The sequence below is a fragment of the Hirundo rustica genome, chromosome 4 (assembly GCF_015227805.2).
Source record: "Hirundo rustica isolate bHirRus1 chromosome 4, bHirRus1.pri.v3, whole genome shotgun sequence".
NCBI lineage: Eukaryota > Metazoa > Chordata > Aves > Passeriformes > Hirundinidae > Hirundo > Hirundo rustica.
The window spans coordinates 60,388,947-60,414,466 of record NC_053453.1 but is presented as its reverse complement, the minus strand read 5'-3'; the positions used below and the strand labels follow the sequence as shown (position 1 = coordinate 60,414,466).

The 25,520-nt window shown below is 43.2% G+C and overlaps 1 protein-coding gene across 9 annotated transcripts; it reads left to right on the top strand.

The window, feature by feature from the left end:
• Positions 1-2,459: 2,459 nt before the first annotated feature.
• Positions 2,460-24,383, top strand: STYK1 (serine/threonine/tyrosine kinase 1). Of its 9 annotated transcripts, XR_005700626.2 has the most exons (13): positions 2,466-2,574; positions 5,996-6,336; positions 13,037-13,141; positions 13,982-14,125; positions 15,040-15,288; positions 15,539-15,720; positions 17,484-17,567; positions 17,820-18,028; positions 18,254-18,294; positions 18,583-18,679; positions 19,095-20,296; positions 20,843-20,900; positions 24,311-24,383. XR_005700626.2 is itself a non-coding variant. In XM_040062911.2 (12 exons), exons 4-12 carry the CDS (start codon positions 13,075-13,077, stop codon positions 19,297-19,299), a joined length of 1,278 nt encoding a protein of 425 aa, XP_039918845.1. In that variant the 5' UTR covers positions 3,502-5,343; positions 5,811-5,911; positions 5,996-6,336; positions 13,037-13,074; the 3' UTR covers positions 19,300-20,493. The 9 variants fall into 9 exon arrangements, 6 of the variants coding, with proteins under 6 accessions (XP_039918848.1, XP_039918843.1, XP_039918845.1 ...); XR_005700625.2 differs by lacking the exon at positions 20,843-20,900 and having other exon boundaries at positions 24,311-24,381; XR_005700624.1 differs by lacking the exons at positions 20,843-20,900; positions 24,311-24,383 and adding an exon at positions 20,521-20,817.
• Positions 24,384-25,520: the final 1,137 nt, after the last annotated feature.

Sequence of the window (25,520 nt, the reverse complement as noted above, 5' to 3'; positions counted from 1 at the left end):
CTATAAGGAAACCAGGAATTTCCTACTTTATTTTACTTTAAAGTGAGTTGATTTTCACAGTTGACACAAACTGTGTAACATTGCAATAAAAAATAAATGCATATACATTTTAGATTTACATGTGAATTCAGCAATAATTTGGTATTAAGTGGTCAACATCTGTATGCTGCATATTATTTGTGATCCATTTTGAAATTCAGTAGAAAGAATTAGCTCAGATATGCTGTGCTTGTTCAAAATAAAGATTTTTGGTATCAGTAATAAAAGATCAGTGTCACACCCTTCACTAGCAAACTTCATTACCCTGTTACAGCTTCTGTTCCAAATACTCTGACCCATGGTAACTCTTTATTTTCAGAGTTAGTTGTAAAATCCTCACTTGTAAACAGTATTTATTTTACAATTGCAGGCTCCAGCCAGGTTTAGTATAAACACTAAGTTTTGTCACTATAGAGGCAGAAAAGTGATTATCATTCCCTAACCTCTGCTAAGTTGTAAGGGGTGAAATTCTAGGCTGTAAAAATGCTTGTGGCAAAAACAAAGTTTTAAAACCTCAGCGTTCACTGAAAATGTGACTCTAAGTATGGCCTTTAATTTCCTTTTCTGAAAACCAGCAATGGATGGGACGGAACTGTGAAGAAAGAGGCGGGACAGCTTCAGTGTAGTGACTTTATACATCACACGGTATAATTTTTATCTTATGATTTCTCAGACTCAGTGGGCATCTGTTTTCCAGGTTTTATTGCCGATATGAGCGGAAGGAACGCGACGGCCAGCTTTTAATGGCTTTCACAGCATTTTAAACCGGCGCCAAACCTCAGACGCTGGGAGTTCAAGCGTCACTTCCAACAACGAGGTAAAACTGAGGTTAACCGGGCAGCCCCCTTGCCCCGAAGCCCTTGGAGAGCCCAAGCCCCGGTGCTGCGCAACACCACGGGCACCCTTCGGCCGCCGCCGGGGCCGCGTCCCCCGGGGCGCCGGGGTCGGGCCGCCGCCGCCGCCGCTCGCCCTCACGGACAGAGCCGGCGGCAACGGGACACCAAGCGCCGCCCGGCGGCTGTGCCCGCCCCCGGCGCGCGTTCCCCGGCTCGCGAGCGCGGTTGATTCCTCGTTTAACGAAAACGAGCGCTTGGGAGAGGCCGGCGGCCCGCGGACCGGCGCGGTTGGCTTTCCGAGGCGCCGGGCTGTAGCTGTGTCCTGGCACCGTGTCCCGGCTCCATGTCCTGCCTGCTCCTCCGTTCCAGCGCCGCCGGCTCTGTGCGGCATCACAGACGGAATCGCAGAATCGGTAGGTTGGAAGAGACCCTCGAGATCATCGAGTCCAACCCAGCCCTAACACCTCAACTAAACCATGGCACTGAGTGCCACATCCAGCCTTTTTTTAAGCACATCCAGGGATGGTGACTCCACCGCCTCCCCGGGCGGACCATTCCAGTACTTTATCACTCTTTCCGTAAAAAACTTTTTCCTAATATCCAGTCTTGATGCAGCTTAAGACTGTGTCCGCCCATTCTGTCGGTTGCTGTCTGGAGAAAGAGACCAACCCCACCTGTACAACCATCTTTCAGGGCGTCGTGGAGAGTGATAAGGTCACCTCTGAGTCTCCTTTTCTCCAGGCTAAACACCCCCAGCTCCCTCAGCCGTTCCTCACAGGGTTTGTGTTCCAAGCCCCTCACCAGCCTCATTGCCTCCTCTGGACACGCTCAAGCGCCTCAAAGTCCTTCCTAAACTGAGGGGACAGAACTGGAGACAGCACTCAGCGTCCTTCCTAAACTGAGGGCCCAGAGCTGGACACAGCACTCAATGTACATCCTAAACTGAGGGCCCAGAACTGGACACAATACTAAAGGTGTGGCCTCACCAGTGCCCAGTACAGGGGAAGAATGACCTCCCTGCTCCTGCTGGCCATACTAGTCCTGATCCAGGCAGGTGCCTCTCACCTTCTTGGCCACCAGGGCACACTGCTGGCTCGTGTTTAGCTGCTGTCACCAGTGCCCCCAGGTCCCTTTCCGTCTGGGCACTGTCCAGCCACACCGTCCCCAGCCTATAACACTGCAGGGGGTTATTGTGGCCAAAGCGCAGGACTCGGTACTTGGACATAAAACGTCATCCTATCGGACTCTGCCTATCCATCCATCCATCGGAGCCGTGTGTGTGTTTGGGGTGGTTTCTACGTGTGCTACAGCCGTCCTGCAGATAAAGAGGACGGTTATGTTAATAAAATTGCCAGTCTGTTGCCTTTCAGCGTGCCTTATCATAAGGAAAAAGCAGAAAAGTACACAGGACGTTACACAGGACCGGCACAGCCAGCACCCGGTCCCTCGGCCGCCTGCCCGGCGCGGTGCCCGTCGCTGGGGCCGAGCAGAGGAGGTCACACTCTGCTGCCCACGGCCCCACCCGCAGCACGGACCGCCCTCCTCTGCCATCCGTGTGCCGCACCGCCCTCCTCCGCCAGCCCTGCCCCGCACCGCCCCCGGGCACGGCCGGCCGCAGGAGCGGGAGCCGTGCCGAGAGCGGTCGCACCAGATGGCCTGTGGTGGCTTCAGGAGCTTTTCCTGAAAAGTAACGCGGAAGGTACATTTTAACCCCTAAGTTTGAAAGCTGGGTGGTGCTTCTGCTGCTTTTCTCAGGTAGTCTCTCCCTGCCTGTGGGATGGAGGGAGCCGTCAGACCAGGGCCGGCAATGACAGCACGACGAGCAGCCGGTTCACAGCTAACGAGAGTAGGTTTATATTGGATATAAAGAAAAAAATACTTACCGATGAGGGTGGTGAGAAGTTGGAACAGGTTGCCTTGAGGAAGGTGTGGATGCCCATGCCTGGAAGTGTTCAGGGTCAGACTGTATGGAATAATGGAAAGTGTCTCTGCCCACGGCAGGGGGGTTGGAACTGCATGGTCTTTGAAGGTCCCTTCCCAAACTGTTCTGTGATTTTATGATCTTTAAAAAAGATCATTAAAAAAAAAAAAAAAAAAAAGGCTGGAGGAGGTATTTGCAAGATTAGGCAAAATCAGGCTAAAATTTTTCTGGAGAAAGAACAAGAAGACTCAAAGTTTGTCAAGAGTTAATAGATAGGATTTTTCTGGTTTATAGCAGATTGAGAATCAAGTCCCATTTCTGAATTGTCCATGCTCCAAGTCATGTCCCATTCCAGATCAGTATCCAAACCTTGAATGGTTTGGGCTCTCTTGTTACCCTTTTTCATCCACACAAACACAAACTTAGTCCTGTTTTAAATTATTTGCTATATTAGTATTCTCAATATGCAACAGACTTGCTCATATCTTGCAATCACCACTCATTTCATTGCCAACTGAGTAGCTGGTTTGAAGATGAGAATCCATCTTCAAAATAAACAAAATGAAGTATTTATTCACTTAAGTTGCATGAATGCAACTTTTATCACAGAGCATTGTGTTGTTAAAGTTTTGCAGGAGTTCAAAAGCAGCTGAGAAAAATCCCTGAATAGAGGAAGTGCTAGCAAAATGCTGGACCTGAATTCAGCTGGCTGATGAAGATTGATGCCTAATCTTTAGGTCATTTCAGTTTTCTACTGTATTTCTTTTCATATGGTGCTACCTTTGGAAATTTTAAAAAACAAATACTGCAGGGCTGTATTGAAAATCACAATAGAATTGCCATAAAAAGAAAACAGGCTTGTAATTTTTCTTGATTAAGAAAACCTGCTACCTTGAGAGGCAAAGCTCATGAAGCAGTGCAGATGCTTGGGATAATGACGGGAGGTTTTCTTTCACTTTTAGATAATTTCTGTACTGTGCCATGTTGTGCTTATTTTCAGGAACCACATCAAGGGTGTTTGTCCCAGAAAAGTGCTGCCCTTCCTCTGCCTTGGCCCCTTCCCCAGCCACATCTTGTTCTTTCTCACAGTGCTATTACCAGCAATCCTTGGTTGGCTCTGCAGCCATCTGGCTGTTGTTGTTTGAGACTTAACATTAGCCCCTTAGCTTCTGAGTTTCTATACCTCTGTGGGTTTAAGTTGATCAAAAGATCAGCCACAGTCTATCAGCTATAAGCCACAGTTTTAAGTCTTACATTAGAATGTGAAAATAAGTCAAGAAGTCCCAGAACCCATCTTGAGGTTATGGTACAGCAGCTGTGTGTGGTTAGGATGGTTTCTAGGTGTGCTACAGCTGTCTTGGAGGTAGAGAAGATGGTTATGTTAAAACTGCCAGTCTGCTGCCTTTCAGTGTGATTAATCCTAAGGAAAAAGCAGAGAAGAATAGAGAATGTTAAAGAGGCAATGTTTTCTTTGTGGATGCACATACAATACAAGACTTGGCAGGAAAGTCTTTTTTTCACAGGACAATAAATTACTTCACTAAACAGGGGGATAGGCTTGTTGATGAATGAGGATTATATAGGCTGAAGCCTGAACTCTGAACCTTAAAATATCTTATCCAACCAGTCAGACTGGGAGCACAACAGAGACACTGGTGGGAGAAATTAAAGCTGCAGCCATTGCTGCTTTTGCATATGCTTACCCAGAATATTTAACCCTTTGCCTTTCACGCTCTCTTCCACAGTAGGGAGCTGTAGAAAGTGAAAGAAGAAAGATTTTCAGTTGTCATATTTTTAAACGGGAATCTGAATAGGTTTTCCTCCAGATGCCCTTGAGGAAGGTGCCTGTGGAATGTAACTCATTTCAGTAAGGAATTAATTTAAATGAGGAACTGTTATTTGCATTTTACCTACTATTTAATGGAGAGTGAGGTATAAGACAGATCCCCTGCTCCTTCATGGAGAAAACACTGCGGAGAGTCAATCAAGTTAGTACCAGAATGAGAGGAAAGCTGAAACCAGAGTCTAAGCCTACATTCTGCAGATGTAGTGATCTTTCTAATTCAAGAAAATTTCCAGTCTGGAAGATGTCTCTCCTGGTTTCCCAGATGATAAAAATCCATATCACAGGACTATTTTGCTGATACTATTTTGCCCACTCCTGCCAGTGTCTGTAGAGAGTCCAGCAATGAAAAAATCACTCCTGGTTTTCACCATTTTACACACATGGGTAAGTGCCAGCTGGAAGAATAATGCTAAGGAGAAGTCTCTCTTAAATTATGTATTGTCTTTTGATACCTAAAGGTATTGATTGGGCCACAAATAAAATTTTCCCCACAACAACATAATTATATGCAGCGACAAAATGTTAACAGGAGTAGGTGAGTTTGGCTAAAACAGTTGGCAGAGATCACATCATCCACTGCATCTTCCCCAACCCACCTGCATCGAGTTGTTGACTGTGAAATGAAGTTTGTCTCTCAATAAGAAGTAGGTCTCATATTGTTTACTCTTCAAATGCAACTGCCTCTCACTCCTGTGACATAGGTAAGCAAATAATATTGTGTAGACTCATATAACCAGGACTCAGGAATCTGAAACTCTTAAAACAGGATTTATCAGTGATAGGGGTGGGCAAGCCAACAACTGGAACTTGAATACATGGATTGGTTGGGAAAAAAGTCCCCAGAACTAAAACACCGAGGTGTGATGAAGATTGCACCCCACGGCTGCTGAGGACACCAGCAGAGCACAATGGAGACCCCAAGGGCATCGTGGCAGGAAGAGGTCACAGGGAAGTTCAGGAATATTGTCTGGTGTGGTTGGGGAGCTCTGAGTGGTGTGAGGAAAGGGCAAGGGAAAGCCAAACTTTCCAAAGTTCTGGCAAATGCATGGACAGCCCAAGCAGAAAATACACCAAGGGGCAAGGCAGAATGTGAAAAACCCTGTGTTTCTGCTGTCTGTTGTAGCATGTTTTGCTATTATTAAGCTTTTATCTCTTTCTTCATGTGCAGACTGTGTTCCCGATGGAACCCTTTTTCAGCCTCAGGAGTTCTGGAGAGATTTTCTGGGTTTTGCCCAGATTTTCTATTGCAAGAGCCCATTCTTTCTAAAGGTGAACCTGTAACCAGAAGTATATGAATTCTGTTTATTACATAACCTTGATGTGTATTGGTCTGCCTTTCAAACAACACTGCAGGTGTCTGCCCGAGGGCTCTTTGCTGTGCCTGTCTCTGTAGTCAGCCCATGAGCAGCTGCTGTGTGGAAGCCTGGCAGACCCGTTCTGCAAGTGTGTGCCTTCCTGTCTGCTGTGTGTTGGACATCCCTGGGGAGACAGCTGAGGAGATCTAGAGAAGCAAAGAACCAAAGCTGGGCGGGACTGGAGTAGAAAAATCAGTGAGGAGGAACTTGGTCATAAGAATTAAAACCGTACCAAGGTAGTCATCAGCGTTACTGGGAGTGGCCTCACAAACTGGGAACCGGTAGCAGGAGAGCTTCAGGAAAAGACAACCGCAGGGCAAGGAAAGTGGTGTCGTTCAGGTAAGTGAGAGAAAGCACTTCTGGACGATCAGCCCATGAATATTTATTTCTTAAAAGACTTTTATTAACATAAATGTGACCCGAATTAGAAGGTAGCTGTACTATACATCTGTGTATGCGTGTCTGTACATATGTGTGTGTGCATACTGCTTGTAGTGAAGCTACTTATAGTCATTTCTGTGATTACAATGGTATTGGGGTTTGAGAAAAAAAAGAGGGATGTCCTCTACACACTGGTTGATTTGAATGAAATAGCTCACAGGCATTTTTTTTAAAGAGAAAGAAATTAACAAAGTAATTAAGTTTTGTATAAAATTAGTCTCAGTTCACTGAAACAGGGTGATGCTATGCATGTGTGTATAAATATGTCCAATCTTCGGGTAACTAATACATGCTTAGGGCTGAATTCAGAACTAATTACCATTTTACTTCCATTACTGTTGCTTGATTGTAAGGCAGTGAACTCTAACCCAAAGTGGTGCAGATATCTAGATTTTCCTGATTACTTGTGTGTGCATGAGCTACTGATTAAATTAAAAACAAAATCTGTGTTAAATCCACCAAGAAACATCCAGAACTTGGGAAACTGAAACTAGAGTTGTCTACACAGCTTCAGGTGGCTGTGAATTTATGAAACGTATTTATGTTGGATTTCTTAAACCGTTAAGCAGCAATGTGATGTTGTGCAGTGTTGTTACCACACAGTAGGTTTTTCACAACAAGAGCTACACGTATGTGTGGTCCTTTGAAACAGAAATCCTTCGTTCTTCTCATGTTTTGTCATAGCTTTTGGTGTTAAAGTTCTTTAGAATTTCTGTATTTGTGCTGGGGTTTGATACAGGCTTAATACAGGCAGCTACCAGCAAAATCAGAGCTCAGTCAGCAGGAAGACATTTTCAAAAGTAGGATATGATTTTGCTTTCATAAAAGGTGATAGTGTACTGTTGAAAGTTTGGCCTCTAGACTTTTAATAGCCTGCTCATTAAGGACTTCAGTTTAATGTATTTCTTGGGGTTTTTTATAATTTTAAGTTATTCTTCAGTTTACCTGTGAGGAATTACTTTTGGTGGCCTCAATTCAGTGGGAATGTTCAAGATTTATGTTAGTTTTCCAGAAACTATAGTAGGACATGTCTGCATTAGAAAAAAAGATTTGTCTTTATCCCCATTCAGGTTCTGTACCATTTCACACTTCTGTACTTAGATTTCCTTATGCAGCACAAATAAATTAATTTTCGTAGATTATCTGAGTTTAAGCAAAACCTTGCGCCGTAAAAACTTGCGTATCTCCACTGAAATGGTGCTAGTTAGAACTAACATTTTTAGCATAAAAACACAGCAGCACTGAGTCCTCCTGACTCATTTCTCAGTGCAGTAGTGACTGTTGACTTTGGCTGTTTTTTCTGCTCTATTGAAAAGGAGCCAAGCTTCCTCTAAGTAACCACCTGCTCAAATAGCAGCATGGGCCTTATTATTTGCTGTTTTCTCTATGGTCTAGCTCTTCAAAAGTGGTCAGCCTAATTTTCTTCCACACCATTAATATGGAAGTGGCTAGATTCTGTAGCACCTAGCCTAGGTTTGATATTCAAGTATTGCTTCTAATTTTGGACCCAGAGAAAATCTTGTGTCTCATTATGTGATTTTTGAAACACTTTGTTTTCTTACAGGGTGTTACAGCTACCAGCTGTTTCAAAAGTGAGTTATACTACTAAATCTTTATAGCTGAGACAGTGTTACAGCAAGCCACAGGATATTATTTTTAATCCTTGTTCACAAGGACAGAAGTGACTCTGTTTTGGCTGGTCTGAATTTCCCATTCTGCAGTTGAAGATGGCTTGGTAACCCACAGATGCCTCGCAGTGAGAGATGAGATGACTCCACGGGCCAGGGAAACCTTGCAAAGATGTCGTGGTCTGCCAGGCTGTTGGAAATAGTCACTAAGGTCTTCTGCAGGCAAAAGAGACCAGAATATGCAGTCTAACAAAGGCATGGCTGAAACCTGTCAGGCTCATTTTTAATTTGTGTGCATGCTGCCTTTAGTAAATGGTGGACATGGCAGGGGAAAAACAAAATCTCTTTTTCACTGTTGGCTTTATGATGGTGCTTTATTTCTCCCTCTTCTCTCACATTCAACATCCACAACTGGCCACACCTGGTGGTTTCCTGCTGTTTTGGTTCCTGCAGTTCCCTGGTGGCTCCTCTCCCTGTGGCACAGCCAGCACAGCGCGCCTGTGCAGAGCAGTTGCCAAGCCTTGACTGTTGGCCATGTTTAAAGGTCAGATAAAAGAGGAGGGAAATAATAAAAGCAGCAGTGAAATGGTAACTGGAAATCTGGAGAGCAAGGTTCTGCCACTGCAAGAAATTAAGTAGAAGACATAATTTGTCTTTTATCAGTCAGGCAGTTATTCTTTAGCTAATCATTACAAAAGGATTTCCAGGTTTGCGCTGATGATGGGAACTGCTGGTAGCTCACAAACTAGACATATTGAGGGGCAAAACTGTGTATTTGCTGTGAATATGGACAACTTACTCTCCTTAACATGGCAGGAGCAAGCAGCAGGCAGCTTCTGTGTGGGCAGTATCCAAGCTGTCTGTTTCCTTATATTCCATGGGCATGTTAAGTCTTGATATTTCTCTTTCTTTTCAGTCTTCACCACAAAGTTTGTCACTCAGGCTTCTTAAGTCTTAGTCCTGGGATTTTAAATAACATAATTCGAGCTTGATGAGAACTTTAAGGCCATAAAATGTCAGAGAGGATTGATTATGTTAAGGCAGATCACCTTCCTGGTTCAGTTTACCACATTGCCACGTGAATGCTTCTGCTATTGCTAAGGGGACGGTATCCACATGAGAATGAATGACAGGGGACTGGAAAAATCACAGTAAGGCTTATGCTGGCACACAGTGCTTGTGGATCTGCTGACACAGGGTGTGGTTTCACAGTCCAGCTTTAGATGAACTAGCCATTCACCCCTGACTAATGCTGACCACTAAAATGTCAGGAAATCACCATGGCAAAAGAGCAGTGGATTTTTCCTGCTAGGTTAGTGGCTTCAATCAGTTCACCATGTGATCAGTTGCACAACTGAGAGCAAAACAAGCAATGAGAAGACAGCAGAGAGAAGAGATAATCCCTTCTTTTGGCATTGGTGAGCACTTATTCAGCCAGCTACATTCACATTCATACATTCAGTATTTGGGCTTCCTGAACTGATTTAAGCAGCTCCCAGAGCTGCCATCTTCTAGCTGCTTGTTCCTGTTCCTCTGTTGCCCTCTGTACTTTGTCTAAATTGCCAGGGCAGCAAAACAGCTTGGCAAACTAACATGGCTGGAAACAAAATGCCACCTTTCCCCAAGAGTTCATCATGTTATTAAACGTGCACAGAGGAGCAGTGTTGGTGTAGGATGGGGGCTAATTAACCTGTCACTGCTGCCAGGCTGTGGAGCTGCTGTGCCATGTGCAGTGCACCAAGTAGTGTGCTAGGAGCAGTTTACAAGTGCTGGTGACTGTAGTTTAACTTCTGCTAAGGTTTTGCCTTGTATTTTCCATTGTCTAAGAGCAGCTGATTCTGCTATTTTTAGGTACCATGGTCTTCAGTGTGTATTTAGCTTCAACATCAGGATTTGGGTTCAGGTTGAGGGTCATTAAGCTCTGCAGAGGGATCTGGACAGGCTGGATCCATGGGCTTAGGCCAGTTGTGCGTGGTTCAACAAGGCCAGGTCCTGGGTGCTGCCCTTGGGTCACACCAACCCCCTGCAGCTCCAGGCTGGGCAGAGGGGCTGGAAAGCTGGGAAAGGCCCTGGGGGTGCTGGGACAGCGGCTGGACAGGAGCCCAGGTGGGCAAGAGGCCAATGGCACCTGGGCTGTGCCGGCCATGGTGTGGCAGCAGGGCCAGGGCAGTGACTGTCCCCTGTGCTGGGCACTGCTGGGGCCACACCTCAGATCCTGGGGCACTTCTGGGAACCGCAGGACAGGAAAGACACTGAGGGGCTGGAGGTGTCCAGGGAAGGGAACGGAGCTGGGGAAGGGTTTGGAGCACCAGGAGGGGCTGAGGGAGCTGTGGGGGCTCAGCCTGGAGAAAAGGAGGCTCAGGGGGAAATTTCTGGCTCTGTACAACTCCCTGACAGGAGGGGACAGCCGGGGGGGTCGGGCTCTGCTCCCAGGGAACAAGGGACAGGATGAGATGAAACAGCATCAAGTTGTGTCAAGGGATGTTTATATTAGATTAGGAAAAATTTCTTTGCTGAGAGTCATTAAACATTGGGATAGGCTGCCCAGTGAAGATGGTGGAGTCACAGTCCCTGGAAAGGTACAAAAGACTTGTGGATGTGGCACATGAGGATATGGTTTAGTGGTGAACATGGTAGTGGTGCGGGGCTGACTGTTGGATTTGATGATTTTAAGGGTCTTTTCCAACCTTTAAGATTCTGTGAATTCCAATGAGTGGAATTCAGTGTGTGTAAAAGAATATTTAAAAAATCCAGTGGAATAAATAAACTGACATTTAGTTGAAATTGCACAAATTGTCTAATGCAAATTCTAAATTGATGTAGCACAGCGTATGTGTGCACATGATCTAGACAGCACTGATCTTGGCACAGTGTTAACACACAGGCAAGGAAAATTGGAATGGCAGTGAGGTACAGATTTTGAACCTTTTAAGATATTTTTGTTTCCTTTATCCTCTCTTGGTACTGGGAAAATGTCTTCATCTAATAAAATAAGTAGTTGAGCACTGTCAGTAGTCCTGCTCTGTCTTGAGTATGCACATGAACATGTTAGATCCACGTAACTTTCATGTGTCTCCCATTGCAAAAAATATTGAATGTGTGAGTTCTGTGGATTTCTGAGTTACCATTCTCCTTGTGAGGACAGGAGTGTAAGAACTGCAGATATGTTACTGTTAGACAAGTAAGTTGCAGAAAGCCTAGTATGGGAATTTATTTGGTCTTGACCTGAAAAGTAGCACTGAAAGGCACTTCAGAATCACCTTACCGAGCAAAACTTCTTTTTCTGCCTGCTGAGTATTGTGGGAGGATAGAGACACAGAGTGTAAGTGGGGTTCTGTAATCAAGCTTTTCCAGTCGTAATACGTCCATAAGCAACCGCAGCACACGGGAGTGCCAGGGCAAATAAAGTGCCAATGACTGCCATTGTTTTCATTCCTGGATCCCTTTGTTCTACCCTGAAAGTTCAAGTTTCCAACCTGCCCTGGTTGGCAAACATGAGTGCCACCCACTGGCATCACTGCTGGGAGGTGCATAAAGAAGAGGGAGGGATCTTTTTTACGGACAGGGATCAGTGTAGACGTGGCTGCTGTGTGAGAGCTTTTTTCCATGGATCTTTGCTGCTCTCTCTGTAAGCACAGATTGGGGTGTGTGTGCTTTTGTGTGCCTGTGCATGCATGGTGTTTAAAATGCCAGCATGCATTTCTAATAAGCACTCAGACAAAGTCATTAACAAGTTTTAGGATGGTGCTTGGACTGTTTGTGACTTAGATAATGCAATATGATTGCTGGCTAATGATCCTGAAGTCTGTGTGTACCTGAGAATGAAAGAAGCAGGACTGGTCCTGTGTATCTGTGTGTGTATATGTGTGTGTTAGAGCTGAGGTGTTGTTTTAGTGTGCTTGCTTTCTAAAAATACCTAAAAAGCTTGGCATTTTTGCTGTGTTATTACTCTTTTGACTGGATTCCTGGTGTAGCCATACATCAGAACCAGGTAAATCTGTTAGCACATTAACAATGAAATTAAACAAAAAAGAAAATAGATTTTTTGTGCTACCTTAAAGCACAGGTATATTCCATTTTCCTCTCTCTGTTGCCTCTATTATGCAACTGGTAAAGAATAATTTCACTCATTAATTTTAAGCATGAGAAGAAACTGTTAAATGTTTCATCACCAAATTCTGTAAAATCAATGCCCTATATTTGCCATTGAGGTTAATTGCCTAAAACTCATAGCTGAAAACAAAGTAGGTGCTTACAGGATAAAAGTTACAGTTCCTAAAATGTTCTAGATTATGCTGTTTGCGACGCTGTTGAGTCTTACATTTTAGCAATGTTATAAGAAGCAGTGACTAAACAAGGTGCATGCTTGTACAGGCTCTGGATTTTCAGCTATCAGTGCAGAAGAGTTGCAGATGTTGTGCTTCAGAATACCTCCAGATATGGCTCAGAAGTTGGTACCTGAGAGCCCTAATGACAACTTCTTTTTTTTTTTTTCTCCTTGTCTGTATACAGCAACAGTAGGAGTTGTGGCAAGGACTGTAGTCAAGAATGACATTTTCTGTGCATGCTGCTGATCTGTTCACTTGTAATGGATCAGAAGATAAAATGCTGAGCCATTCTGGCATCTAAAAAATGTGTTAGCTAGGAGTGTATTAGATGTTCTTTAAATATAATTAAGTTCGTATCTATAGATTTTTGTACATATGCCACCTTTAGGCCTAGGGGTCCTCATTTGCTTGTGGAGCACTGTAGAGTAAGCTTAACCCTAAATTCTCTCTGGTCATGCAGTGCATCATCCATAGGATGTGATAGTGGATGTCCTGTCCCATTCTCTAATCCTCCAAATCGCAGTGCTGCTTCATGAAGCCACTGATTGTAAGGGGTAGAAAGCTCCCTATTCACTTAACTTGTTGCTTCATCATCAGCCTTTCTCCTAATAAATTTTGTTATTATTCTTTATGTCTGTGCAGGAAGTTGGGGTTGGAGACCTGCTTGCTTGTAACTGAACATGGCAGGGGATGTGAAAAGATTCTCACGGATGCTGCTGGAGTGCAATAGCAATGACAAGCTATGTGGTAAGATTCATACATTCCTTTAATAAGGTTTCACATTCTGGGCAGGAAAGCCAGCTTCACTAAAAAATGTGCCAAGCCCTTTCTCCTCCTCCACCTTCATCCCAGCCCACATAGCAAGATCTGATGGAGCTTTCCCTGCATTGTGTTTGAGGGAAGAAATGTTTATGGGGATGAAGGTTCTGTGGCAGGATTAATCTCACGTAATTTCAGCCATTTTAGAGAATTCCTACTTCAAGTGAGGTGCACAACAGTCATTAAAGATTCCCTGCAGCTTCCCAAAGGACCAGTTTTGTGGGATTTTGATTTCATGACTTTCTGCCATCTTTGGGAACTGAAAAAATGGTCTTGGCCACCTCCAAATCTGGGGACATGAGAAAGATGGTTGCCTTCACAAGCCTTGTTAATTGCAATGTCTTCCAGTCAAATTCCAAAGGTGACCACACCCAGTTTCCTGTGAAATGCTCTGTGTAATTTTACTGGAAGGAGCTGGAGCTGCAATTGCAGGTGATGACATAGCAATATTCAGACTGTCCTATCTCCCTGCTGTCCTGCTGCCAGTGCTGTTTCTGTTTTACTGGTGGATGGTACTTCAAATGGCTACAATTCCTGGCCTCCATATAAGTGACCTTAAGGTGTGGGAGTCTTAGTGATTTCATGTAGTTTAGGTACTCAGCACCTTTGAAAAATAAGGTGGCAGCACTAACAGTGTTCAGCTGTTCCAGAGGATGGAACACACACTTTTGGGGTTGAAAGTTGCTGAAATGGATTGTTGCTACGTGGTTATACAGAACCAGTGTGCTGCGTATTCCTTGGTTTTCTGTTTTCTTTCTCTGCTGACAGTTGTGCGTGAACATCAAACAGAAGTGATCGTTGTCCCAGTTCTCCTGGTGGGACTTTTTGTCATTGTACTCACTGTGATCCTTTGGCTCCACTGCCGTGGCCTGCGAGCAAAACGGGAGCGATCAGCACCAGCCGGAACCGAAGGTAAAAAAAATGCTTTTCAACCAGAGGAAAGAGTATTGGTTTCAGTGGCCAGAAGCCAATTTCATTTCCCCATCGCTTGAGCTGTTAGGCAATACCATTTATGAGGATCCCGAGTGGTATTCAGCAGTCCAGTAAACATTAGAAAAATTGGGAACCCTGATTTACTCCATTTTGCAGCAGTAGTGGTGGAAGCTGTAGTGTAGATGGATCTGAGAAAATCTAAAGCATCATGCCAGCTGTTTAACATGCTGTGGTAACATCACAAGAGCTGCAAAGTGTATTTATGTAACAGCCTCCTGGAGGCTGCTGCAAGGAGAGCTTTACTGAGGTAGTTAGGAGCAATAGTAATTTTGATGTAGATTACACCTAGCTAATCCATTTTCTATACTGCCATTTAAGAAATTGAATTTCAAGCTGCTGTCTTCCCTCTTCCTATGGAGACAACATGATGTAGAACAGGGGCTGGTGAGGGGGTAGGGAAAAGTTTGTTGGTACATGTGTGGCTCTGTGGAAATGACAATATAATTCTGAACTAATTTTGGGTATGTAGAGGGAAACAGCCTCTTGAGCCTATATTAAAAGAAATAATTGAGAACTAGTAATAAAAGAAAATGTTCATTGCTTGAGCACATGGGAATGAAGTCCAAATATGTCTTATCTATAAAGGTTATGTAGTTAAATATGGGAGATATTTCTAGACTGGTTCTGTCTTTTCATCAAATAGAGTGGGAGATAAATTCTTTCTCCTCTTCAAGTGCCAGGATAAGTAAGATACAATAACAGTTCCTTACTTTGCCCTGACTTCCAAAACACTGTGGAGCAAAAATTGAAAAGCATTGAAGGATGAGCATTACCACCTATTACAGGAGTTCATCTCTCTGGTTTTATGCATCATATCCATTTGCTTTTGTCAGGGTCGAGAAAGAATCAGCGGGAACTCTGCTCAACAGAGAACCACTACATCCAGCTGAGTGAGAGGTCTGTGGAGGGCCTGCTAAATTCTGCATCCTTGACTCTAAAAGAATTAGAGATACCACGAGAGAAACTCTTGCCAGACACCTTGCAGCTGATAAAACTTGGTGCCTACGGGAGCATCTACAGGGCTCAGCTGGAAACTGGGAGCTGTGGGAAGACTAAGACTGTGGTATTGAAAGCCTTGCAAGGTAAGGCCTGTGGTCAGGATCCACTTTGGTGCAGTCTCTCTATCCCAGACATGGTGCTGGGCAGAGCGTTGCCATCAGTACTGGGCAAGAACAAGCTATGTTCAGTGTAGTAAGTCTGAGATGTTCTTGTAGGAGTGTCTTGGTAGGATTAAAGATTTACTGACCATGTTGATTTTAGCTGTCAACCTGTTCTTTGCTGCTTCCATTTGTTGTTGTTTTGTTTTCAAATTGTTTTCTTTTGTTCTTTCAGACCCGGCTAGTCCCCAGAAAGTAAAGGATTTCTTGGGAAGGATTAAATTCCATCAAAATCTTGGCCATCATGAGAACCTGGTGAAATTGTTTGGATGTTGTGTAGACCAGCTCCCACTTTATATGGTCATGGAGGATGCATCTCTCGGTGACCTGCTGACATTTCTGTGGACATGTCGGAAGGTGAGTCAAAACAAGTGATGACAGAATAGCTCTTAAATCCCTTAGGTACATCTCTATCCATAAGTCATAAATGATTTTTCCATCTCTCCATGCATCCCTCTATATCAATAAAAACTATTTCCATGCCCCAAAGAAGTTCTACACAGGTCCTACTTTGCAGGCCGTTGAAGGACACTGCAGGCACTGGCATTAGAATGAATTCATACAGCCACCTGAATTTCTAAAGTTTTAAATCATGTCTCACTCCAAATGCTTTTAAGAAAGCAGAGCAGTTACAACACAGGGGGAAGGTCATGGGATGATAACTAATTGGTAAAAGACAGGAAATAGAGTATAAGAATGAAAGGTTGGTACTTGCACTGAAGGGAGGTCACTTATCTAGGACATGGTGCTGTTCATTGCATGTATTAATAACCTAAAAATGGGATGACAGTGACGTGATGATATTTGCTGATGATTCCAGCCAGTAGAGGCAAGGGCTGACCCAAAGGAATTACAGAATGATCTTCCAAGATTGAGAGACTTGTCAATAAAAAGAACAGATGAAATTCAGCATCGTTAAAAATGAAGTAATGCACAGGAAGAAGTTGAGAATGATGGTTTCATGACTGCCCATTGCTGATGAGGGGTAAAATCTGACGGGATGAGGTCTGATAGTATGAAAATATGCAGTCCACTGATAATGTTAACTCAAGCTAAAAAAGAGCCTAAATATCAGGGAAGGTTTAGATTGGATAGCAGGAAGCTATTCTTCCCCCAGAGGGTGATCAGGCACTGAACAGGCGCTCCAGGGAATGGTCACAGCTCCAAGGCTGTCTGAGCTCCAGGAGCGTTGGGACAATACTGTCAGGGACAGGGTGAGATTGTTGGGATGTCCTGTGCAGGGCCAGGAGTTGGACTCAATGGTCCTTGTGGGTCCCTTCCAACTCAGTATAGTCTGTGATTCTATGACTCATTGTTACAAAAGGCATGAAAACAAAACTCTGCTGTTACTGTGTAAATCCATTGCTCTCCTACATCTGAAACTCTAAATACAGAAGGATTGCTTCCTGTCCTGTTCAGCAGAAGGTCCAGGTGGTAGCAAATAAAGCTAATATGTGTCATGTTAAAAATAGACAAATAGAGCTGGATCTTCATGAGGTGAGGAGCTGACTAACAGAATGTCTCACAGTCCAGTGACTGCTTTGGACACTGACACTTCATTTGCAGTCAGTTATGGAAGGTTACCTTTCAAAGGTTCCTGAATATGTTGAAACCATAACCATCTCAGGAAGTTTTTAAATAGAATGTATCTGTGGGCTGTGAAATGGCACAGGAAGAACATTTCGTGCTTACCTTATTCTCACTCTCATCTCCCTCTCTCTCACTGTTACAGGCAGGGTGGGTAGGAGAGATGGACTGTTAGTCTCATACCAGGTACCCAATTCATATATTAGAAATATGCTTTTCTACTCATCATTCTAATTTATGATATATCTTTCATTCAATGTGTGGATTGTCATTCTTCACTGTCATTCTGACAATTTCTTTCTAACCTAATAAGTTTTTCCCCACATGTCAGTTTGCCCACCAGTTGTCTGTAGTGTACTGGTCTTACTCAACACACCATCAGTGTCACCCATCCACGTCCTCCTACGTTTCAGTCAATTTATGAGCAATTGTGAGAAGGAGGAGCATGAGGTTAATAGATTAGAAGGAATCATTCCCCACTATTTTACTGCTGTGGCATTTGTTTGAACCAAGGTCTCTTATTTTGTCTCTAGGATGTAATGGCAATGGATGGTGTCCCCTATGACTTCACTGAGAGGCAGGTATATGAGGTTGGACAGCAGGTTGCAGCAGCTCTGGTAAGTCTGCTCATGTTGACTGCATTTTTTCCTTCTTGCTTGATTGCAACACACGTTTGCATGGTGGGTAAAGACTTCTTGGCCTAAGCACTGAGAATAAAGGCTTTGTTAAAATATGCTTCCATTTTGTTGGTGAGTATGTCTCTACTCCACAGTGTTGAAAACCAGCATCAGTGAAACTCAGTGAAAATTTGTATCAATTAAATTTCCTTTTAAAAATCATCCTGTTTTCTTTCTTTTCCAATTTCCCAGACTTATCTCGAAGAAAAGAACTTGTTCCATGGTGACATTGCTGCCAGGAATGTCCTCCTTCATCACAACTTCACTGCTAAGCTCTGTGGTTTGGGCCTGGCCTACGAAGCTCACACACATGGTGCCAGCTCGGTCACACGGAAAGTGCCCGTCAAGTGGCAGGCACCAGAGAGGCTCCTGAGCAAACCCCCTACCATCAAGGCAGACATGTATGGCTTCATTTGGGGAGTAGAGGTTCACCTGTGTGCCAGACCGGTCTCTTTCTCTCCTTTGTGCATTATTTCATGTCCTGAAATTCACAGGAGGGCAGGTGTAGTTTCAGCATAACACTCCACTTTTACAGCTCATACTTTCTCCTGTCTGCAGGCCATGCCTAGTTGTTTTGATGTATTTAAGCCAGCAAACAACGTGGCTTTGTTTTCTTTTTCTTGCAGATGGTCTTTTGGAATTCTACTGTATGAAATGATTACATTAGGTAAGAAGAATTAATGCTAATTAAAAAAAACCCCAAAAAACGTAAGGAAGTGGCAAATTAATGAGACCCAAAATGTCGAATTTTAGAAGGTAAAGTTGGGCCATTTAATTAAGCACCATGGGGGTTTTTTTCCAGTTTGTAAAGTCTCATCAATTCCTTTTAGATCTTTGTGGATTGTGGTAGGAGAAAAACCAGATTTTGCTAGGGTAGGAAGGAAGTCTTGCACAGAATCTGCTCTCTGCAACCATTGCCACGGAGTTTCTACTATTGCTCCTTTTGCCCTTTCAGGTGCTCCACCATATCCTGAGGTTCCACCTTCTGACATCTTATCATACCTGCAGAAACAGAACATTATGAAGCAGCCCTCAAGCTGCCAGCAAGCCATGTAAGCCACTTGCTTTATGGACAATTGAACATGAAGTTGACAGAGATAAATGGAAGTGAGACATAGAAAATGAGATTTTACACAAGATTTCTAAGTCTAGACTATACTGAGAGTAACCTGTTAGCTGAGGAGGTTTGTGTCTGCCACATCTGCTTACTGGGTTCTGCTGCATGAAACCTCTGTGGCCAAAACCTTTCTGTCCTCGTGAAAATGACACTTGTTTCTGTTTCCTTCTTTTGAAAATGACACTTGTTTCTGTTTCCTTAAGCGCTCTTGCATTTTGCTGCTCCACTGCTTCCTTGCAAGGTGCAGCACTGCTGGGGAATGATTTTTCTCCTCTGAAATGAACAAAGTATCCACAGGGAAGATCTAAGGTACATTTCTTTGCATGAAGACATAATTTCATCGTTTACAGGTACTGCATCATGAAGTCCTGCTGGCAGTGGAGTGAAGCTCAGCGGCCTTCTCCAGCACAGCTCTTGTGCTCCCTGAAAACAGCTATGAAGACCAGCAATGGGCACACAGTGCTGCAGGTGCCTGAGCCAGTGGTGCCTGAACTCTATTCTGATGTTGCTGGTGTTGATGTGCACAGCCTGGTGAGGGAATACACGATCCTCTGAATGGTCCTTTCATATTTTGTCAAAGGAGAAAGAAGTCTCAGAGTTTTCCCTTTCTAAATATTTTGTAAGCTCAGAACGAGGTGCGTATGCTGGAAGGGATCCCTTTGTTCTTCAGACACCTATAAAATCTCTCTTCCATGCCAAACACAAGAAACTGTTATCATTATTGTTAAATCAACCTGTTGGTATCAGTCAGCCAGCGGTCATTTGGGAGTAAAGTGTGTTTAGGAAGCTGTAGAAAATGTAATGAGAAACTTGAGTTAAAGGAGTGTTAGGTTTGTGTGGCAAGGTTTGGGTGATGGGGTGGACTTCAGAGGTGACTTTTGTGAGAAGATGCCAGAAGCTTCCCCCAGCTCCACGATGGACCTGCTGCTCGTTAAGGCTGAGCCTTCCTGCAACTCTGGTAGCACCTCTGTGATTACGTATTTAAGAAGGTGTAAAAGGTAGTGCACAACAGGAGGTGAAAGAGAAGAGTGTGAATGTGAGAGGAACAGCTCTGCAAACACCCAGGGCAGGGCAGAAGGAGGAGCAGGAGCTACTCCAGGCTCCAGAGCTGAGGTTCCCCTGAGATTCCGTGGTGCAGCCCACAGAGAGGTGGCCGGGCCCCTGCAGCCCTTGGAGGGCAGGGGGTGCAGAGATCCATCTGCAGCCCCTGGAGGTGCCCATGCCAGAGCAGAGGGATGTCTGAAGCAGGCTGTGACTCCAAGGGAAGCCTGTGCTGGAGCAGGATCCTGGTAGAATCTGTGGAGAGAGGAGCCCTCATTGGAGAAGGACTGCACCTTATGGAAGGGGACTCATGCTGGAGCATTTCATGAGAAACAACCCTTGTGAAGAACTCATGTTGGAGAAATTCCTGAAGGACCTAGTCTCCTTTGGAGGGACTCTCCACTGGAGCAGGAGAAGTGTGAGGAGTCCTCCCCCTGAGGAGGAAGGAGCAGCAGAGACAATGTGAGATGAACTGACCACAGCCTCCATTCTTCCTGCTGGATGAAAAGAGGTAGAGAAATGGGGAGTGAAGCTGAGCGTGGGAAGAAGGGAGGGGTGGAGGAAGGTGTTTCAAGATTTGGGATTTTTCTCATTATACTTCCTAATTTGATTAGCAATAAACTAATTTTTCCCAACTTAAGTCTGTTTTGCTCATAACAGTAATTGGTGAACAATCTCTTGCTGTCCTTATCTTGACCTGGGGGCCTTTTCTTATATTTTCTCTCCCCTGTCTAGTTAAGAAGAGGAAATTAAAGAGTGGCTGGATGGGCACCTGCCATTTAGCCAGAGTCAACCCACCATGAGGTTTCTGGAAATTTCCGCCCCTCTTTTCTGTCTCAGGAAAATGCATCAGTTAGGTATTTGAAAGAGGAGATATCCTGGGGAATGTGCTGGGGTGGCATTCAGTAAATGTCTGGGATTTCTCCAGTGCTTTATACCCTAGCTTCCCACGGGAGCATAGGCACTGTATACAAACACATAAACCCGTGAACAAACAATCCCCTTGCCCAACAGCAAGAACAAAACCAAGCAAAACCCTTTGTGTCTGTGGATGCAGGAGCTGTTACACAAATGTCATACATCTTCATGGAGAGTGTGTTTTCTGTGCAGGTCCGGTGAGTACTCCAAAACTTACCTGGAATTGTTTGATCATTGATTTTAATGGACGTGCAGACTTTATAAAAAACTAGAGACACTGTAAGTTGTGGTTATTTTGCTTTCATTTAAAAAGAAGCAGAATCAGTCTGTGAAACAAATTTTCTTGCTTCTGTTTGTGATTTCTAAAGATGACAATATCTTAGAGTTTTGTTTATCTTATTATTTTGGCACTTTGAGCGTTAAAAGTCCTTGTGAAAAAAGACTAAGTGCGCATTAAAGGAATAATTTTACAATTTTGCGTGAAGAGAGGGTTCAGTGTTCACTCAGCATCCCCTCACTTAGCATGGCTCTTTCTATTCTAGTTTCCATCAAAACTTGTTGGTCTTCTTCCAAAGACAAGGGTAAGAAATTTTCTATTTTTAATGTAAAATGACACAAATTACATAGTTGTTTTTTCTGTGTCACTTAGGCTTTGTAGGAAATGATGCTTCCTTCCATAAGTAAATGTCATGTGAGTTCATGCAGTGCGTGTGTCACCGCTATACACTGGGACATTGTGAGGTCCACTCAAGAGGGAGCAGTCAGCTTTCTGACTTTTTCTGTTGTGTTGGCTAATTGCCACCTGGATCTTCATAAACCAGTTGGTTTAAGTCTGATCTGGAGAACTGAGATACCTTATTTTCCAAAGGATAAAATCATATCCTCTTCTCTCTCCCTCACTTGAAAACAGGTTCAGAGCTACCTGGTAAATTAGGTCAAATTCACATTACCTTTGGTGAATAAACTATTCATTTAAAAAAGCATTTGATTGGTTCAAACCTCCCACTCGAGTGGGATATTCAGAAAGGTCTTGCCTGTAAAAGGTGGGTGTGTGGCAGGTAATACAATCCCAGAGCTGTGAAAGCATCCCCAGTGCTGCTGCAGACCTGACAAATAATGCACAGGAATCTTGTTAAACAGAGAGCTAAGGTAACAAATGCAGCACTGTTCTCAGAGCACAGAAAGCAATGCTCTGCTTTACACGAATGCTCATATTTTATTTCTGTTGAGAAAGCTCTGATCAAGGAAATCCATGGGAATTCAGATGTTGAGCACCTCACAGCCTCTAACAAAAGATCTTTGGTTTCCCCTGCAAGCAAATCTGTGCCAAGACCCTGCTTATGAATTTGGCCACAGAAAGGCCTTTTCCTGCTGTATGATAAGATATAACTTCAATTATCTTCAATAGAGTGGCCTTACTTATTCTAAGAATTCAAGCATTCTTACCCTGATTTGTCTTCTCCCTTAACTTACATTGGTTTGGAAGTGACTGAATCTAAATTAGAATATAAATTAGAATAAATGTCATAGTGGCATAACTGTAATTGTACATGTGAAGTTACCCTAGTTTAACTGCTCTCCCTGCTTTTTAAAGTAGTTTATATAGAAATCTTTTCCACATAGCCATCTCCATTTTAGGATCTATGTAGACTCATGCATGAATTTCTCCTCAGTGAACCCACTGAGGGCTTGGTGAAAATTTTTCACAATTGTTTTGAGGAGAATCATGGCTTTTCAGTTTTTTGTTATAAACTTTGTTCTAGTTGTTTAATGAGAATATTTTGTTCCCATCAAAAATGTTGACTTTTAATTATTATATTTAATTTTCTCAAAGCTGACAGGGCCATCTGCATAACTTCATTAGTTTCTGGAGGATTGTTTCTCTGTTCTTCTCAAATGTAGCTTATCTTTCATTGCCCATAAAGGTTTATTTCTTCTACCTGTCTTCTTCAGGCATCCAATCACCTTTTCAGTGAGAGACTGAATTAGATCCAGTAGATCTCCTAAGGATGAGGCAACCCTGGCCAGAGCAGGCAGAGAATGAGAAAGTGGTGCAAAAAGTGACAACAGACAGGAGGCAGAGATACTAAATATTCCTGGTGTGATTTGGCTTCATCATGCTTGGAATTTCCTGAAGCCACATATGAGCAATATGAGCTTTTTGAGAGTCTTTGAACTCCAAAATCATTTTAGTGCTACAGTGGGCCTGTTGCAAAGGATTCTGATTCAGCCACACAGAAGAGAAGTACTGCAGTACTCTTGCTTTCCTGTGTTCACAGAACTGCGTTTTTGGTGATGGCTGTGGTTTCGTCATGGGGATGTGAGACTCGATTGGTTTATGTGCTACCTCCTACAGCTTGTGGTTTTATTTCTGGCAGGAGCTGCACCATCAATAATTCACAAACATCTCACCAACTCTCCAAGACATGTAAAAAGGCTACTTCTTTTCACAATAGTTTGATGTTACTCTCATATTTTTGGATGGTTTAGCAGGTCTTTCTATCTATGATAAAAGGAGGAGGTGAGCAGGGTTTTTCCTCTTCCCTTGTTTTCAAACAGCTCCCACTTCTTCAAGGTGCATTTTACTTCATAGAATCACAGAGTCATAGAATGCCCTGAGTTGGAAGGGATCCACAAGGATCACCAAGTGGAATTGTTGTTCATCCTGATGTTAAACCAAATATAAATAATGAAGAGATGACAGATTGCTTGTCTTAATTTTTCATTTCATTTTGCTCACCTTTTCATGTACAACAGTTTCAGAAATAAAACAACAGAGAATTTCACATCCATCTTCTGGTATTGTGGAAAGTGCTCCCACTGCTATTTTATGTGCACCAGGTTTGTGTCTCTGTGGCTTATTGTGCTCTTGTGCATTTAAGTGGACCTTGATTGGGTGACTTATGAAGTGGATGTGCTCAGCTCTCATATGGCCTTGCAGAAGTATTTTATTTTTTATTTTATCAGCTTCCTATGATTAGTTCTTCAAAATTCAGTACATGGAGGTGAAGGATGAGGCTTGGATAGGTAAGAAGGGAATATTTTGATGTGGAAAGGTTATAGCAGAGCTGTTTCCACTGGAAAAATCTCTCTTAACTTTCCACCTGAATCGTTGCAACAGGAATGAGAGCAATTAAATATTTATGCCTGAGTCTGGTCATGGTCAGTTACTTTTTTCACTACGCCAACAGCATGTCCACAGCTGAGCTGCAGCTCTCAATTCTTGACCTCAACCTGTCTTCAAGACAAGGTGATGTTTCCTGCCTGGTTTAAATTAATGTCTGTAGAAAAAGCGTTTCCTGTGAGCTGGTGTTATCTTTTCAAAGCGTGGCTTTGCTGTGGTGAATCATTTGTGAGGGGAGGAAAAAAAAAAAGAAAGAGGAGCTAGATAACAAGTTGAATTGTCTGTGATCCAAGTTTTGTTGGTTTGTTGGGTTTTTATGTGCATTTTTGGAACAAATGTACTCCAGCTCCAAGCTGGAGAAGAGTTTTTAGTTTGATGAGTTATTTTTAATAAGTGTAATTATTTAATCTCTTACACTGAATTATTGTTTTTAATGATTTTATTGAATTCAATTCTACATTCTGTATTTAAATTTTTTGATAGAATATGCATTCAGCTGCAGCAACACAGTGAAGAAATCAGGGATGTAGAGGCAGAATTTAGCTCCAGCTTGCTGGTAAGTGAGAGAAGTCTGATGTTTATATCAAAAATCTGCCCACAAGGAGCCACAAACTTGTAAAACAGGGCTGAAGTTCTTTGTTCAGTCAGTGTTCATCCTTTGTATGATTTCTGCTGTGTGCACAATTGATTCTAGGAGGAACTGTACTAACTTGTTTTTCCCCCTGAATCACTACCCTGTCTGGATGAGTTTGAAATGTCAAAAGCCACAGAATTATTCTATGGAAATGGGTCAACAGCATCCTGCAGCTCACTCCCACAGGCCTGTCCCTGAAGTTGGCATGGACCTGCCAGCCCCTTAAACCACACACCACACAAATGGGAGTGAGGGAGGAGGAGATCTTTGGATGTGAAGGCTGTAAAAAATCTCTTTTAGACCTTATTATGCAACACAGCACAAGACAGAGTAACCTGTCCAAGCCCAAGGATCCCCTTTCAGTAGCCAAAGGTTTATTGTAAAGATTTATTTTAAAATGTCAGTTCTTGAGTCAGGCTGACTTCCTGTACTCCTCTGTCTTGAAGACATTTGCTGCCACCTTTGTTTTATATCCTGCTTTTTTGGGATGGACCATTGTTGAGTTCGGAAGAGCTGATCCTTGAAAGCCAGTCCCATTCTGAGCCTCTCTTCTCTACAGGACTCTCTGTCATGGGATTTATCCCATGAACACAGACTCCTGAACAGACCAAAATCTGTTCTCCTAGAGTCCAGGGTTGATTGTGATTTTGTTTTTGTATTTTCCCCTTCTCTTCAGGGACTCCAGCATCTCATGATTACTGCCAGCCTTTACATCCCTGACCAGTTCTTCTTTGTGTTCTTAAAAATAAATGGAATATAAGAAGACAAAGAAGGGAAAGGAAATTAAGAAAAGGGATAGAAAATATTTATATGTTTGAAAATTAAATATATATGTTCCTGGTAGCCTATAAAGCAAAAATAATCCCACAAATTGTAATAAAAATATATTTTCAGATTTTTAATTATTCTCAGAATTTAAAAAAAAAAAAAATTGCAAAGTCTCCCTTTCTGAAGGCACTACACTTTCTGTTTTCTGTGTGAAGTCCTGACCTATCCTTAAGCAAACGTGAGCAACTTTTTTCTACACAAATCAAAGAGTTGAGTGGAAAGGCTGATACT